Source organism: Hirundo rustica, chromosome 22 (assembly GCF_015227805.2).
Source record: "Hirundo rustica isolate bHirRus1 chromosome 22, bHirRus1.pri.v3, whole genome shotgun sequence".
NCBI lineage: Eukaryota > Metazoa > Chordata > Aves > Passeriformes > Hirundinidae > Hirundo > Hirundo rustica.
Genome location: NC_053471.1, coordinates 5,815,670 through 5,827,537, shown reverse-complemented (window position 1 = coordinate 5,827,537; position 11,868 = coordinate 5,815,670). Strand labels below are relative to the sequence as shown.

At 54.0% G+C, this 11,868-nt stretch overlaps 2 protein-coding genes across 2 annotated transcripts; both read left to right on the top strand.

Moving 5' to 3' along the window:
- The first annotated feature begins 27 nt into the window (after nucleotides 1-27).
- CPTP (ceramide-1-phosphate transfer protein) lies at nucleotides 28-3,811 on the top strand. The gene is made up of 2 exons (XM_040084521.2): nucleotides 28-165; nucleotides 1,286-3,811. Exons 1-2 carry the CDS (start codon nucleotides 41-43, stop codon nucleotides 1,782-1,784), a joined length of 624 nt encoding a protein of 207 aa, XP_039940455.1. The 5' UTR covers nucleotides 28-40; the 3' UTR covers nucleotides 1,785-3,811.
- A 956-nt stretch (nucleotides 3,812-4,767) lies between these two features.
- Nucleotides 4,768-11,150, top strand: TAS1R3 (taste 1 receptor member 3). The gene is made up of 6 exons (XM_040084877.1): nucleotides 4,768-4,949; nucleotides 5,837-6,137; nucleotides 7,716-8,495; nucleotides 8,662-8,865; nucleotides 8,951-9,071; nucleotides 10,051-11,150. The coding sequence occupies exons 1-6, from the start codon at nucleotides 4,768-4,770 to the stop codon at nucleotides 10,977-10,979; spliced, it is 2,517 nt and encodes an 838-aa protein (XP_039940811.1). The 3' UTR covers nucleotides 10,980-11,150.
- The last annotated feature ends 718 nt before the right edge of the window (nucleotides 11,151-11,868 follow it).

Here is an 11,868-nt window from a genome sequence, read left to right as displayed (position 1 = left end):
GGGCGGAAGGAGGAGGAGGAGGAGGCGGCGCCGCGGAGCGATGGCGGCGGCGGCCGCGGGCGCGTTCAGCCTGAGGGAGGTTCTGGACGCGTTCCGCAGGTGCGTGACGGAGCAGCGGGAGGTGCTGCTGGAGCCTTACCTGAGCGGCTGGCGGGGGCTCATCCGGTGAGTGCCCGGCTGTTTGCCCCGCAGGGGGCTGTGGGCAGGAGGATGGAGTGACAGGGCAGGGGGCGGTGGCCTCACACTGACACGTTCGGAAGGAATCCTAGTCACTTTCCGAGGGAGATCCTCCACAGCAGAGCTTTGGCCCGCATCAGATGATATTTTCCCTGGTAGATTTTTAGCAGTTTGGAGGCAGTTTTCTCATTTTAATGAGCTGTGGCCCTTTCCCAACTGGAGCTGACAGGACAGATGGAGAAAATGATTTCCAAGAGCCTGGCGTGGCAGGACAAGGGGGAATGGATTCACAGTGGCAGAGAGTGAGTTTAGGTTGGATATTGGCAAGGAATCCTTCCCTGCCAGGCTGGGGAGGGGCTGGGATGGATTTCCCCGAGCAGCTCCGGCTGCTCCATCCCTGGCAGTGTCCCGGGCCCGGCTGCAGCAGCCTGGGGCAGTGGCAGGTGTCCCTGCCGCGGCACGGGTGCCTCTGGCTGGGATTTAGGGGCCCTTTCAACACAGGACATTCCGTGCTTCTGGCTCGGAGTTACCGTGAGCTTTGCAAGGCTTCACCCTCCGAGGCCAGAGCTGCAAGTGAGAAGTGGCCAGAGAGCTGCAGCTGCTGCTCTTGGCTGGGATCTCAGCAGGAGCCAGGAGGATCCTTGTCCTGGCCCAGCAGGAGCCTTTCTTCCCGGGGGAATGTCCTGCACAGCCCTGGGGCAGCTTTCCCAGCGTCAGGGGGATGTGCAGGCGCTCCTGCAAGCGCCTCTGGGTCTCAGGGCTTCCATTCGGGTTTCTCTTTTCACCCCTCAGGTGTTTGTGTGGGTTCTCTTTTCACCCCTCAGGTGGTTTTTGGGGTTCTCTTTTCACCCCTGAGGTGTTTGTGTGGGTTCTCTTTTCACCCCTCAGGTGGCGTTGGGATTCTCTTTTCTGCCCTGAAGTGGCTTTGGGGGTTCTCTTTTCACCCCTCAGGTGTTTTTTGAGGTTCTCTTTTCACCCCTGGGGTGATTTTTTGGGTTCTCTCTCCCCCTCAGCTGGTTTTTTTAGGTTCCTCTCCCCCGCTCAGGTCTTTTTCCAGGCTCTCTTCACCCCCTGCACTGCCTTGCCCCTCTCTCCCTTTTCCCCGCAGCTTCCTGCAGAGCCTGGGCACCGTCTTCTCCTTCATCTCCAAGGACGCCGTGGCCAAGGTGACGCTGCTGGAGGGGCACTGCCAGCGCCAGCGCTTCGTGTCGCTGCAGTCCATGGTGGAGCAGGAGCTGGCGGCGGGGCCGGCGGCGCTGCGGGCGCGGCCCGACTCCGGCTGCCGCACGGTGCTGCGGCTGCACCGCGCCCTGCGCTGGCTGCAGCTCTTCCTGGAGGGGCTGCGCTCCGGAGACCCCCGCACCTCCGTGCTCTGCACCGACGCTTACGACGCCTCGCTGGCCGCTCACCACCCGTGGGTGGTCCGCAAGGCCGCCAGGCTGGCGTTCTGCGCTCTGCCCTCCCGAGAGGCTTTCCTGGAGGTGATGAACGTGGGCCCGCCCGAGGAGGCGGTGGCGATGCTGGGAGAGGCCATCCCCTACATCGGAGATGTGTACGGCATCACGCAGGAGCTCTTCGAGCGGCACAAGCTGCTCGACCTGCCCTGACGGCGCTGGAGGTTTTTAGGGGCGAAAATGGAGTTTTTGGGGGTGAAAATGGCATTTTGGCAGAAGCACAACCCCTCCCCTCCCCCGGTTCTCTGGCCGCGGTTATTTCCACTTTTCCTTTCCAGCCTGGAGCTGAGGAGTTGGCCAAACGATTCACTTTTGATAAACGTGGACCAGTTCTTTTTCTTTTTGTTTTTTTTACATCTGTCAGTTTATGTGTAGAGCTCTACAGTTGGGAAAAAAAGAATTCCACATTAGGATGAGCTGCCAAGGGATATTTTGTTGTTGTTGTTGTTTGGTTGGTTTTTTTTTGTTGTTGTTCCCAGAAAAGGTTTTTCTTTTCAAGCCAAACTTCAGCACCTTCTGTGCATTTCCAGCAAGAGCTGTGGCCTCGTGTGACAGCACAAATTTGAGCTGTGGTGTCTGAACACATTTAAACCCCCCTGGGAGCTCACCTGGCTCACTTTGGTTCGTACAAAAAAACCCCAGCTGGGGCTTCACCTGGAGAATTTTAATGCTTTAAATTACAATGAGTTTAAAGGAAGCTCCTTTCCCTGCAGCAGCCACCTCACTGTGGGGCCCCAGGAGCTGAAGGAAGTGAGGGGTGGGTGTCATTACCTAAAAAGCGTTCCTGGAGCAGGGATCCATCCAGCAGCACTTTCCCTCTTGTGTCACGTCCCTGCCCTTTGAATCCACGCTTTTTGCACTTGGGCTGTGCAGATTTTCATTTGTGCTGCACAATCCTCTCTGTCCAGCCCGGCCTGGAGCTGTTTGCCTCTGAGTCGCGTCCTTTTGTGTTACATTTTTATTTTCCGCTGTTGTTATGAACGTGTCAAAACGCCTACGAAAAGGATTTTTCTGCCTTTCTCAGAGAGGGAAATGCACACCTGTACTGTAACTCGCTGCTTTGTGAGGCTCCTGCCTTCTGCTGCAAGCCACTGCAGGGCCAGGGGATGGCAGCTGGGGTGGACTGAGCCTTGGGGGAGCTGCGGGAGCGCCGCAGCCTTAGTCCAGGACGACAGCGACGCCTGCGGGGATCCTGGTTGTCTCTTCGTGGGCCTAAAGTCACTCTGAAAACTTCAGGAAATCACTATTACCTCATGGAGACTGGACTAACTGCACATTAAATTATGTGAAGGAGGTGTTTCTGAGCAGTGTCCTTTGTGGGGTCTCGCTCTGGGGGTGTGCTGGTGGAAGGGACAGGATTTACACAGTGACCTACTCGGGTTTTTCTTTCCCTGGAAAATAGCAGTTGGCTTTCACCTGTGCCGGGAATGAAATGCCTTTAAACTAAATCAAATAACGTGTGTCAAGGGGGGAAAAAAAATGGGTTTAGATCTCCTGAAATGATGGTATTTCATCATTTCACAAGAAAAAAGACTTCATCTCCCATGTCACACTCGTTCTAACTGTTCCTCTTAGGAGATAAATATAAATATAAATAAATACGAACTTGCCCCAAATTCAGGATTGTGTTTAGAACTTCTTTGTATAAGTTTTATCGTTAAAGCTGACGCTTAAATAGTGCAGTGAAGGGAAAGGATCCTTAAAAAATACCTGGAAAACACGGCTGCAACTGGTGCTTCCCTGACGTATTCCTGTATTTAGGTCCCTGTATCTGCTTCTCTTCCTGCAAGGAAAATATTCCAGCCCTGGAGCATGGCTTTGGCAGCAAAAGCACTTTTCTGATACAATAGAAAAATGCAGGAAATTGAACTTTTCATTCAGAGCTGTCCTAAAATGCAACCCTGGACAGAAAAAAATACAGTAATGAAACCTAAATTACCATGCTGTGAACTTGGATTTAAGTTTTTAAACTGAAAATAATGTCCCAGCTCAGTGTGAGGGAAATAAAAAATTATATCAGCCAGTAACAACTTCCTAAAAAAGTATCAATTCAGCTGAGTGACAGCTCACCAAGCTTAATTAACTCACAAGATTAATTAAATTCTGACCCTGGAATGGCCTCTCCAGGCAAATTCCTGCCATGCCCTGAGGAAGATCTGGTTATTTCCATGATGAGCTGACCTCGAATTTAAAAAATAAATCAATAAAAATCACTGTTGTGCTTTTTTTTTTTACCAGAATCAGAGTGGGGCACCTGAGTTTTTATCACTCCTCCCAGGGGAACCCAGATTTCCACAGCTGTGCCAGTGAATTTGTAAATCTCTCTGAGCAAAGGAAAAATCACACTGAGTAAAGGAAATCGGGATGGGGGCAGTGGTTTGCACCCAAGTGCCCTCAGAGGGCATTTGATTATTGCCCTAAAGTTAATTTGATGCATTTTGATAACCAAATTATTCCCCATTGCTTCAATCCCTCGGAGCTCTATTTAAAGAGACTTCCCAGGAACGGCTGAGCCTGGATTCCCTGCTGCCCTTCCTTTTCCCAGATTCTGCCCCCCCACCAAAATCCCTGGGCTCTGATTCTGCCTGAATTCCCTGCTGCCCTTCCTTTTCTCATATTTCTCCCCGAATGCAGCTCCCATGGCTGTGACTCTGCTTGAATTCCCTGCTGCCCTTTTCCCAGATTTTCCCTAAATGCAGCTCCCAGGGCTGTGACTGTGCCTGAATTCCCTGCTGCCCTTCCCTTTCCCAGATTTCCCCCAATGCAGCTCCCAGGGCTGTGGCTGTGCCTGAATTCCCTGCTGCCCCTTTCCCAGATTTTTCCCTAAATGCAGTTCCCAGGGCTGTGACTGTGCTTGAATTCCCTGCTGCCCTTTTCCCAGATTTTCCCCCCAAACCCCAGGGCTGTGGCTGTGCCTGAACTCCCTGCTGCCCTTTCCCCAGATTTCCCCCAATGCAGCTCCCAGGGCTGTGACTGTGCCTGAATTCCCTGCTGCCCTTTGCCCAGATTTTCCCCCAAACCCCAGGGCTGTGACTGTGCCTGAATTCCCTGCTGCTCTTTTCCCAGATTTTCCCCCAAACCCCAGGGCTGTGACTGTGCCTGAATTCCCTGCTGCCCTTTTCCCAGATTTCCCCCAATGCAGCTCCCAGGGCTGTGGCTGTGCCTGAGCTTTGGCGGCGCTGCCTCCCTCGGCCCCTCGTGTCTGTCGGCGCAGTTCAGGAGGCCGGGGGATTTTGTCCTGGGGGGTTTGTTCCCCTTTGGGAAGGACACGGTGAACCTGACAGCGCGCTCAGAGCCCACCCTGCTGCTGTGCGAGAGGTAAGAGCAGGGCTGGCACCTGGCAAAGGGAAAAGGGAGCTGGAGGTGGGATGGGACAGAGAAGAGTTTGAGGGCTGGGGCGTCAACTGCTGCCAAAACGGAAACGGCTTTGTGTTTTCTCGGTGGTGTCAAAGTTTAGCCCCATCGTGAGAAAAAATTTCAGCAGCTTTTGGTTTCCTTAGGGCTTGAATCAAACACTTTAAACTGCAGATGCTGGTTTTGGTGAAGGATAGATCACGCTTTGGGGTGGTGCTGCTGCTTTTTGGGAGGACAAAGGGCGCTCAGCAGCAGGCAGAGGGCAAAGCAGGAACCGAAATCACCTGGGTTTGTAGGTGCGAGCAGCAGTTCCTCCTCAGTTACACCAGTTTGGTTCCCCCCACCACATCAGCACCTGCCCACAGCTCAGAAGGAGAAGCCTGGCTCGTGTCCTGCTCCTGCTCTGGCAGCAGCAAAGCTCAGGACAGCAGGGTCCAAAATCCTTCCATCTTCACACTCCAGGGGCGGGGGATGCGCTCAGTGTGCTGGGATGCACGGAGGAGAAAACCCCAGGAAAAATCCCACATTTCAATCAGTCTCCTGAAGTAGCACTTGGCGAATCTTTGGCTTTTGGTGAAGGACACAAAGCCTTGACCCTCACAGCTAAACTGGTCTCCACCTCTGCTCCTTCCCCTGGGAAACTCCAGGGGTATTTTTGCTGGCAGAAAAGATGAATTAAATGGGACAGGTGCTCACACTCAGAGCAAAAAACTCACAAGCGGGTGCAGGGCTGCTCTGCTGACAGTGGCAGAATGTCTTGCTTGGCCACGAGGAAGCCAGAATGTCCAAGAGAAGGTGACAAGGGCCAGCACTGCCGGGCCACGTTGTCACCGCTGTCCCTGTGCCCTCAGGTTATTCACGGACGGGCTGATCTGGGCTCTCGGCATGACGTTCGCCATCGAGCAGATCAACAACTCCAGCTCCCTCCTGCCGGGAATAACGCTGGGGTACGACCTGTACGACACCTGCTTCGAGCCCCTGGTGGCCCTGCAGCCCAGCCTGCTCTTCCTGACCCGCAAGGGCACCACGGGCATCGGGGTCCTCTGCAACTACACCGAGTACCAGCCCCGCGTCACCGCCGTCATCGGGCCCCACAAGTCAGATCTCTGCCTGGTCACGGCCAAGCTCTTCAGCTCCTTCCTGATCCCGCAGGTAAAATCCTCTCTGGAGAAGCAGGAATCCTCTCTTTTAGGTTCAGGTAATGAAACAACCTCCAGAATTTATATTTGATATCGATGTGATATTTGTGCATCCCTCTGTGTGTCCCAGCACTCTGGTCACAGCCAAGCTCCTCAGCTCCTCCCTCTCTGGAGAAGCAGGAATCCTTCCTTTTAGGTTCAGGTAATGAAACAACCTCCAGAATTTATATTTGATATGGATATCAAATATTGATTTGGTATTTGTGCATCCCTCAGTGTATCCCAGCACTCTGGGATCCCTCCTCTGTGTGTCCCAGCATTCTGTCACAGCCAAGCTCTTCAGCTCCTTGATCCCACAGGTAAAAGCCTCTCTGGAGAAGTAGGAATTCTCCCTTTTAAGTTCAGGTAATGAAACAACCTCCAGAATTGATATTGGATATGGATGTCTCAATGTGGAGCCTCACCCAGACCTGGTAACACTGCTGGTAATTTCCCTTTCTTCTCAAAGAACAGCTCCAGAGATCCATCCAGGAATCCTCTCCCAAGCCTTGGAAGAATCTTCTCCCTGTTGGTGGGGAAGGGTTTGGTGGTTAAAGCAGAGATTCCAGTCTTCCTCAGTCGCAGATTTCTCCAGAGTTCCTGGGGGGGTCTCTAACTCCCCTCCTGGCCACACTCCAGTGTTTAATTCCCTGAGAGAACAGACACAGCTCAGACCACCCTGATCCACGTCACGGGAATAACACAGCCCCCGGAGGATCCCATGGGAAAAGATCTGTGATTAAATAAATACCCAGTTTCCACAACAGAGCTCTTGGTCAGGGAAATTTAGCCCCGAGCTCAGAAATAACAATCTTGGGAGTGTCACCCTGCGTAGAAAGCAGTTAATTATCACTTCATTAGTGATCAGGGACACAAAGGAGACACTTTATGGCTCTCTGGGTGAATGCAGCCGTGACAGAGCCATCCCTCGGCATGAATTCTTTTATCACCACCCAAAACATCATTTTTGAAAATTTAATGCGCTAAAACTAAAGGGAAAAAAAATTAAAAAAAAAAGAGGTGAGTGACCTGGACTGTGGCCACTCCCTTGACGTGAGAAATGGATTTGCAGAGGATTCTCAAAGCCTGACTGAAAGCTCACAGTCTTGTGTGCAAACTCCGAGGTAAGGTGTGCTGGCTTAGAGAGACCATGGGACAGGGCAGACATTGGTGAGAGAGAAACTGAACTGGAAACGAGTTTCTAACGACGGCCTTGCAAACAGAGCAGATCTTTTGGAGAGTCAGAACTGAAAAATGCACTGTAGCAAGACCACGTGGGGTAAAATAATCGGTGATTGGTGGTAGAAGTATTAGCAGCGTTGTGTGGCAAAAGCAGATAGGCTGAAAAGCATTTATACGGTATTGTAAACAAGAAATAGCTTGGCTGCCGACAGAATGGCGTGGAGCTTTACATCACCTGTGTCTCACCCTCCTACACGGTTGATAATGGAATAAAATCTTTAGAAACGCCTCTCAGTTGCCCCCTGTGGGTCTTTGCTGGAGGAAACACGAAGGAAAACACGAGACCACCACGCTCTCCTCACTTCCCCAGGTGAGCTACGGAGCCAGCAGCGAGACCCTGAGCAACACGGAGCTGTACCCGTCCTTCTACCGCACCGTGCCCAGCGACAAGAACCTGGTGGAAGCCGTGGTGCTGCTGCTCAACCACTTCGGCTGGAACTGGGTGGCCACGGTGGGCAGCGACGACGAGTACGGCCGCGGCGCCCAGGCTCTCTTCCTGAGCATGGCTGGCACTAACAACATCTGCATCGCCTTCGAGGGGCTCATCCCCACCGACCTGGCCGAGCCCAGCGCCAAGAAGCAGCTGGAAGACACCGTGAGGGTAATTAACAGCACCGAGGTCAACGTCGTGGTGCTGTTCTCCTACAGCCTGCCAGCCCAGGCCCTGCTGGAGCACAGCATCAGGATGGGGCTGGGCAAGAAGGTCTGGGTCGGCACCGAGGCCTGGATGCTGTCGGACGTCTCGGCGTCCACCCCGAACATCCAGAGCATTGGGACGGTGCTGGGCTTTGTCATGAGGACGGGGACGGTGCCCGGCTTCCAGGAGTACGTGGCCGAGCTCTTCAGCTCCGTCGAGCAGGAGGGGTTCTGCCGGCGCTCCAGGGAGCTGAGCGGCCTGGCGAGCGCCGAGGCACCGGACGCGCGCTGCCAGCACTGCGACCACGTCACCCTCGGGGACATCTGGCCCATGCTCGGCGTGACCTCGGTGCAGCCGGTCCAGGTGGCCGTGTACGGCGTGGCCCACGCCCTGCACAGAGCCCTGGGCTGCACCTCCAAAGGCTGTCCCAAAACCCCCATCAGGTCCTGGCAGGTGAGGAAAGACCCGAGGGGCAAAGGGAAGGGTTTTGTCACGTCGCAGCCAGGCTGTCACCATCTTAGCTCACCTAAGGGACAGCTGATTTTTGGCCTGCGGAATGATCGCCCTCCAAACAGGAACGGCTGTACCAAAACCGATTCTGATTTCATTTCCTCCCCAGCTGCTGCACTTCATGAACACCCTGCCGTTCGAGGTGAACGGCCAGAGCTTCAGGTTTGACCAATCCCACGGCACAAACCCTGGGTACAAACTCATCTTCTGGGCCTGGAGGAACGGCACCCTGACCAACCTGCCCGTGGGGGACTACGACCAGTCCCTGGACGTCCGTAAGGCCCAGATCGAGTTCCACACGGCAGATAAGAAGGTAAAAAGTGGCAGAGTTCATCCTGATTTGTTTGAGATGACAGTTCTCCTGGTGCCTGGCTGATGTTCGTTCCTGCCCTTGCCAGGAGCCCACATCCGAGTGCTTCAGGCGCTGCCAACCAGGACAATTCAGAAGAATAAAAGGATTCAACCTCTGCTGCTACGACTGCACAGACTGTTCAGAAAACACCTTCTGGAGCAGCACAGGTGAGGTCTGGGGAGCTGGAAGGGTTGGACTGGATTATTCTGTCTCGTGGCTGAGGTGATGACGAGCTGGGAGCTCTCCTCCACAAGCACTGCCAGGTGTTCCCCTCCCTCTTCTGCTCTTCACCGGGGACCTGTCCCTGCTGGGCCCAGAGGGAAGGAATGAGAACTGAGGCCTTGGGAAGGCTGAGCTGGAACAGAGATTGCACAGAGCTGGAGAATAAAGTAAATATTTATGAAAAGGCCTTTAGGATACACCTTGGGCAAGACAAGAGCCTGGCCAGGGCTGCAGCCAAGGTGGACCCAAAATGGGCACAAAATGGGCACAAAATGGACACAAAATGGGCACAAAATGGGCACAAAATGGGCACAAAATGGACGACCGGTCACGAGGTCTCACACTTTTATAAGTTTGCTCCATTTGCACATTGGGCTTTAATTGTCCAATTCCAGCTCCAGGTTGTGAGGTCCCATCCTTGTTCGTCCCTTCACCGTTGTTTGTGCTTTTGGGCTGAACACTCGTAACGTTGTCCTTGGTGTCCATGTGGAACAGGATTTGTTCTGTGTCCCTGCTGTGTGCAGAGCTGAGTGACGCTGAGTGTGAGCTCAGAGCCGCACCCTGGGCACCACAGAACATGGAATACATCAGAGATAAAAATTAAGGCACCAGGACAACATTTATGTTTTACACGCAGAGGTAGGAGAGAAGGGTATGATGCAGTCCTGGGGGGCGAGGGTAGAAGAGAGGCATAGGATAAAATTCTGTGGATAAACTTCACAGGATAAAACGCTGGGGAAGGGAAACAAAGGCAAGAAATACAAGAATCCTTCAGGGAGGAGGGTGGAAAAGTAGAGGGTGAACTACCACAACCTTTGGAGATCCAACGCACCTCGGAGGGAGGGAAACGGCCACAACACCGCCCAAAGCAGCCCCTAACCCCCGTCTGATCCGCTGCCAGGGCTCAGCAGGCTCTCTTTGCAGACAGCACCAGCTGCTCCCCGTGCCCGCGGCACCAGTGGGCCCCGGCCCGCAGCACGCGCTGCCACGACCGCAGCGAGAGGTTCCTCTTCTGGGACGAGCCCCTGGGCCTGGCCCTGGTGACGCTGATGGCCCTGACGGCGGCTCTGAGCTGCGTGACGGCGCTGCTCTTCCTGAAGCACCTGCGGACGCCGCTGGCGCAGCTGTCCGGGGGCAGCCGCGGCCTCTTGGCCCTGCTCTGCCTGCTGCTGCTGAGCCTCAGCTGCTGCCTGTACGTGGGCAGGCCCAGCGCCGCGCTCTGCAGGCTGCAGCAGCTCTCCTACGCCCTGTGCCTCAACGGCTGCTTCTCCGCCTTGGTGCCCAAGGCGCTGGAGATCGCCCTGGTGACGGAGTTTCCCGGCCGCGCCCCGGGGCTGCGGCGCTGGGCGAGCGGCGGCAGGGCCTGGCTGCTGGTGGCCGCGTCCCTGCTCACCCAGGCCTCGCTCTGCCTCTGCCACCTCCGCCTCGGCCCCGATTTCTTGGTGGCCGACTACGAGTCGCTGCCCAGGGAGGTGCTGCTGGCGTGTGGCACCCAGTCCTGGCTCGCCTTCGCCCTCCTGCACGGCTACAACAGCTGCCTGGCCTTCGCCTGCTTCCTGTGCACCTTCATGGTGCAAACCCCGCCGAGGAGGTACAACGTGGCCAGGGGCGTCACCTTTGCCACCCTCATCTGCTTCGTCGTCTGGATCTTCTTCCTGGCGGTTTTCGCCACGCTGAGGACGGTCCTCAGGGCCGTCACGCTGATCTGCACCGTCCTGGCCACCGCCCTGGGCATCCTGGCCAGCTACTTCGTGCCCAAGTGCTGCATCATGGTGTTCAGGCCCGATCTGAACACGAGGGATTATTGCCAGAACCCCGGCGAGGAGGAGCCGCAGGAGGTGAACAGACAATAAATCACCTCTGTCACCTGCCCCTCAAGCAGAAGCTGGATTTTAAGGAGAAAAGGCTGTTTATGGCCCCAGGCACAACCACATATGAACCAGAGCTGTGAAAGCACAGGGCTTGGAGGCTGAAGTCCAGAGGAGCAGCCTCCATCCTCTCTGGGAACACCTTTCGGCCCCAAAAAGGAGCCAAAAACCAGGTTCAGTTAATGAAACCTCCAGAAATGGTATTTTACATCAGTGCCTCAAGTCTGGAGATGTGAGGCAGAAGCCTCACCAACACCACTTCCCTCTAAACACTGCTGGTCATTTCCCTTTCTTTTTAAAGAACAGCTCCAGAGACACATCCAGAAATCCTTTCCCAAGCCTTGGAAGAACTTTCAGATCTACCCAATAAAAGTGAAGTGAAAGGAACATTCTGACAGGAAGCAGCAGCTGTGTGTGTGATACAAAGGGGGAATGGCCCATTCAAATCCCAGCTCACTCCATTTGTGTTGCACGGAAATCAGGGAAGGACACATGGAAATGAGCTCTGTGCAAATCACACTCCCCAAAGGCACAGAAGCAGGTTCCTCCACCCCCAAAAACCAGACACACATCACCACAAACTTCACATTGTTGCCAGCAGTACCAAGCCAACACCCAGTCACATCACCAAGATTTTTCTTTTCCCCACTCACGTTGGCAAGTAACTATTCTGCTCTTTTATTCCTTAAAAACTTTTTTCATTTCTGCTCTTTTATTCTCTAGATTAAAATTTTTTCCATCTCTCCACTCACTGTGTGCTACTGGAATTTAATCAGCCCAGCTCAATTAAAGAATTTGCAAATTAATCTAAACCAGTGAATATTTTCATTCTTAAATATAAAAATAAAGAACATTTTGGTGCACTGAAAAGTTA

Excerpts from the sequence above, each read along its gene's own strand:
- CPTP (XM_040084521.2), top strand. The coding sequence starts at position 41 with ATGGCGGCGGCGGCCGCGGGCGCGTTCAGCCTGAGGGAGGTTCTGGAC. Across the intron at positions 166-1,285 it reads GGCTGGCGGGGGCTCATCCG|CTTCCTGCAGAGCCTGGGCA; the intron begins GTGAGTGCCCGG and ends TTTTCCCCGCAG.
- TAS1R3 (XM_040084877.1), top strand. The coding sequence starts at position 4,768 with ATGCAGCTCCCAGGGCTGTGGCTGTGCCTGAGCTTTGGCGGCGCTGCC. Across the intron at positions 8,496-8,661 it reads CCCCCATCAGGTCCTGGCAG|CTGCTGCACTTCATGAACAC; the intron begins GTGAGGAAAGAC and ends TTTCCTCCCCAG. Across the intron at positions 9,072-10,050 it reads CACCTTCTGGAGCAGCACAG|ACAGCACCAGCTGCTCCCCG; the intron begins GTGAGGTCTGGG and ends CTCTCTTTGCAG.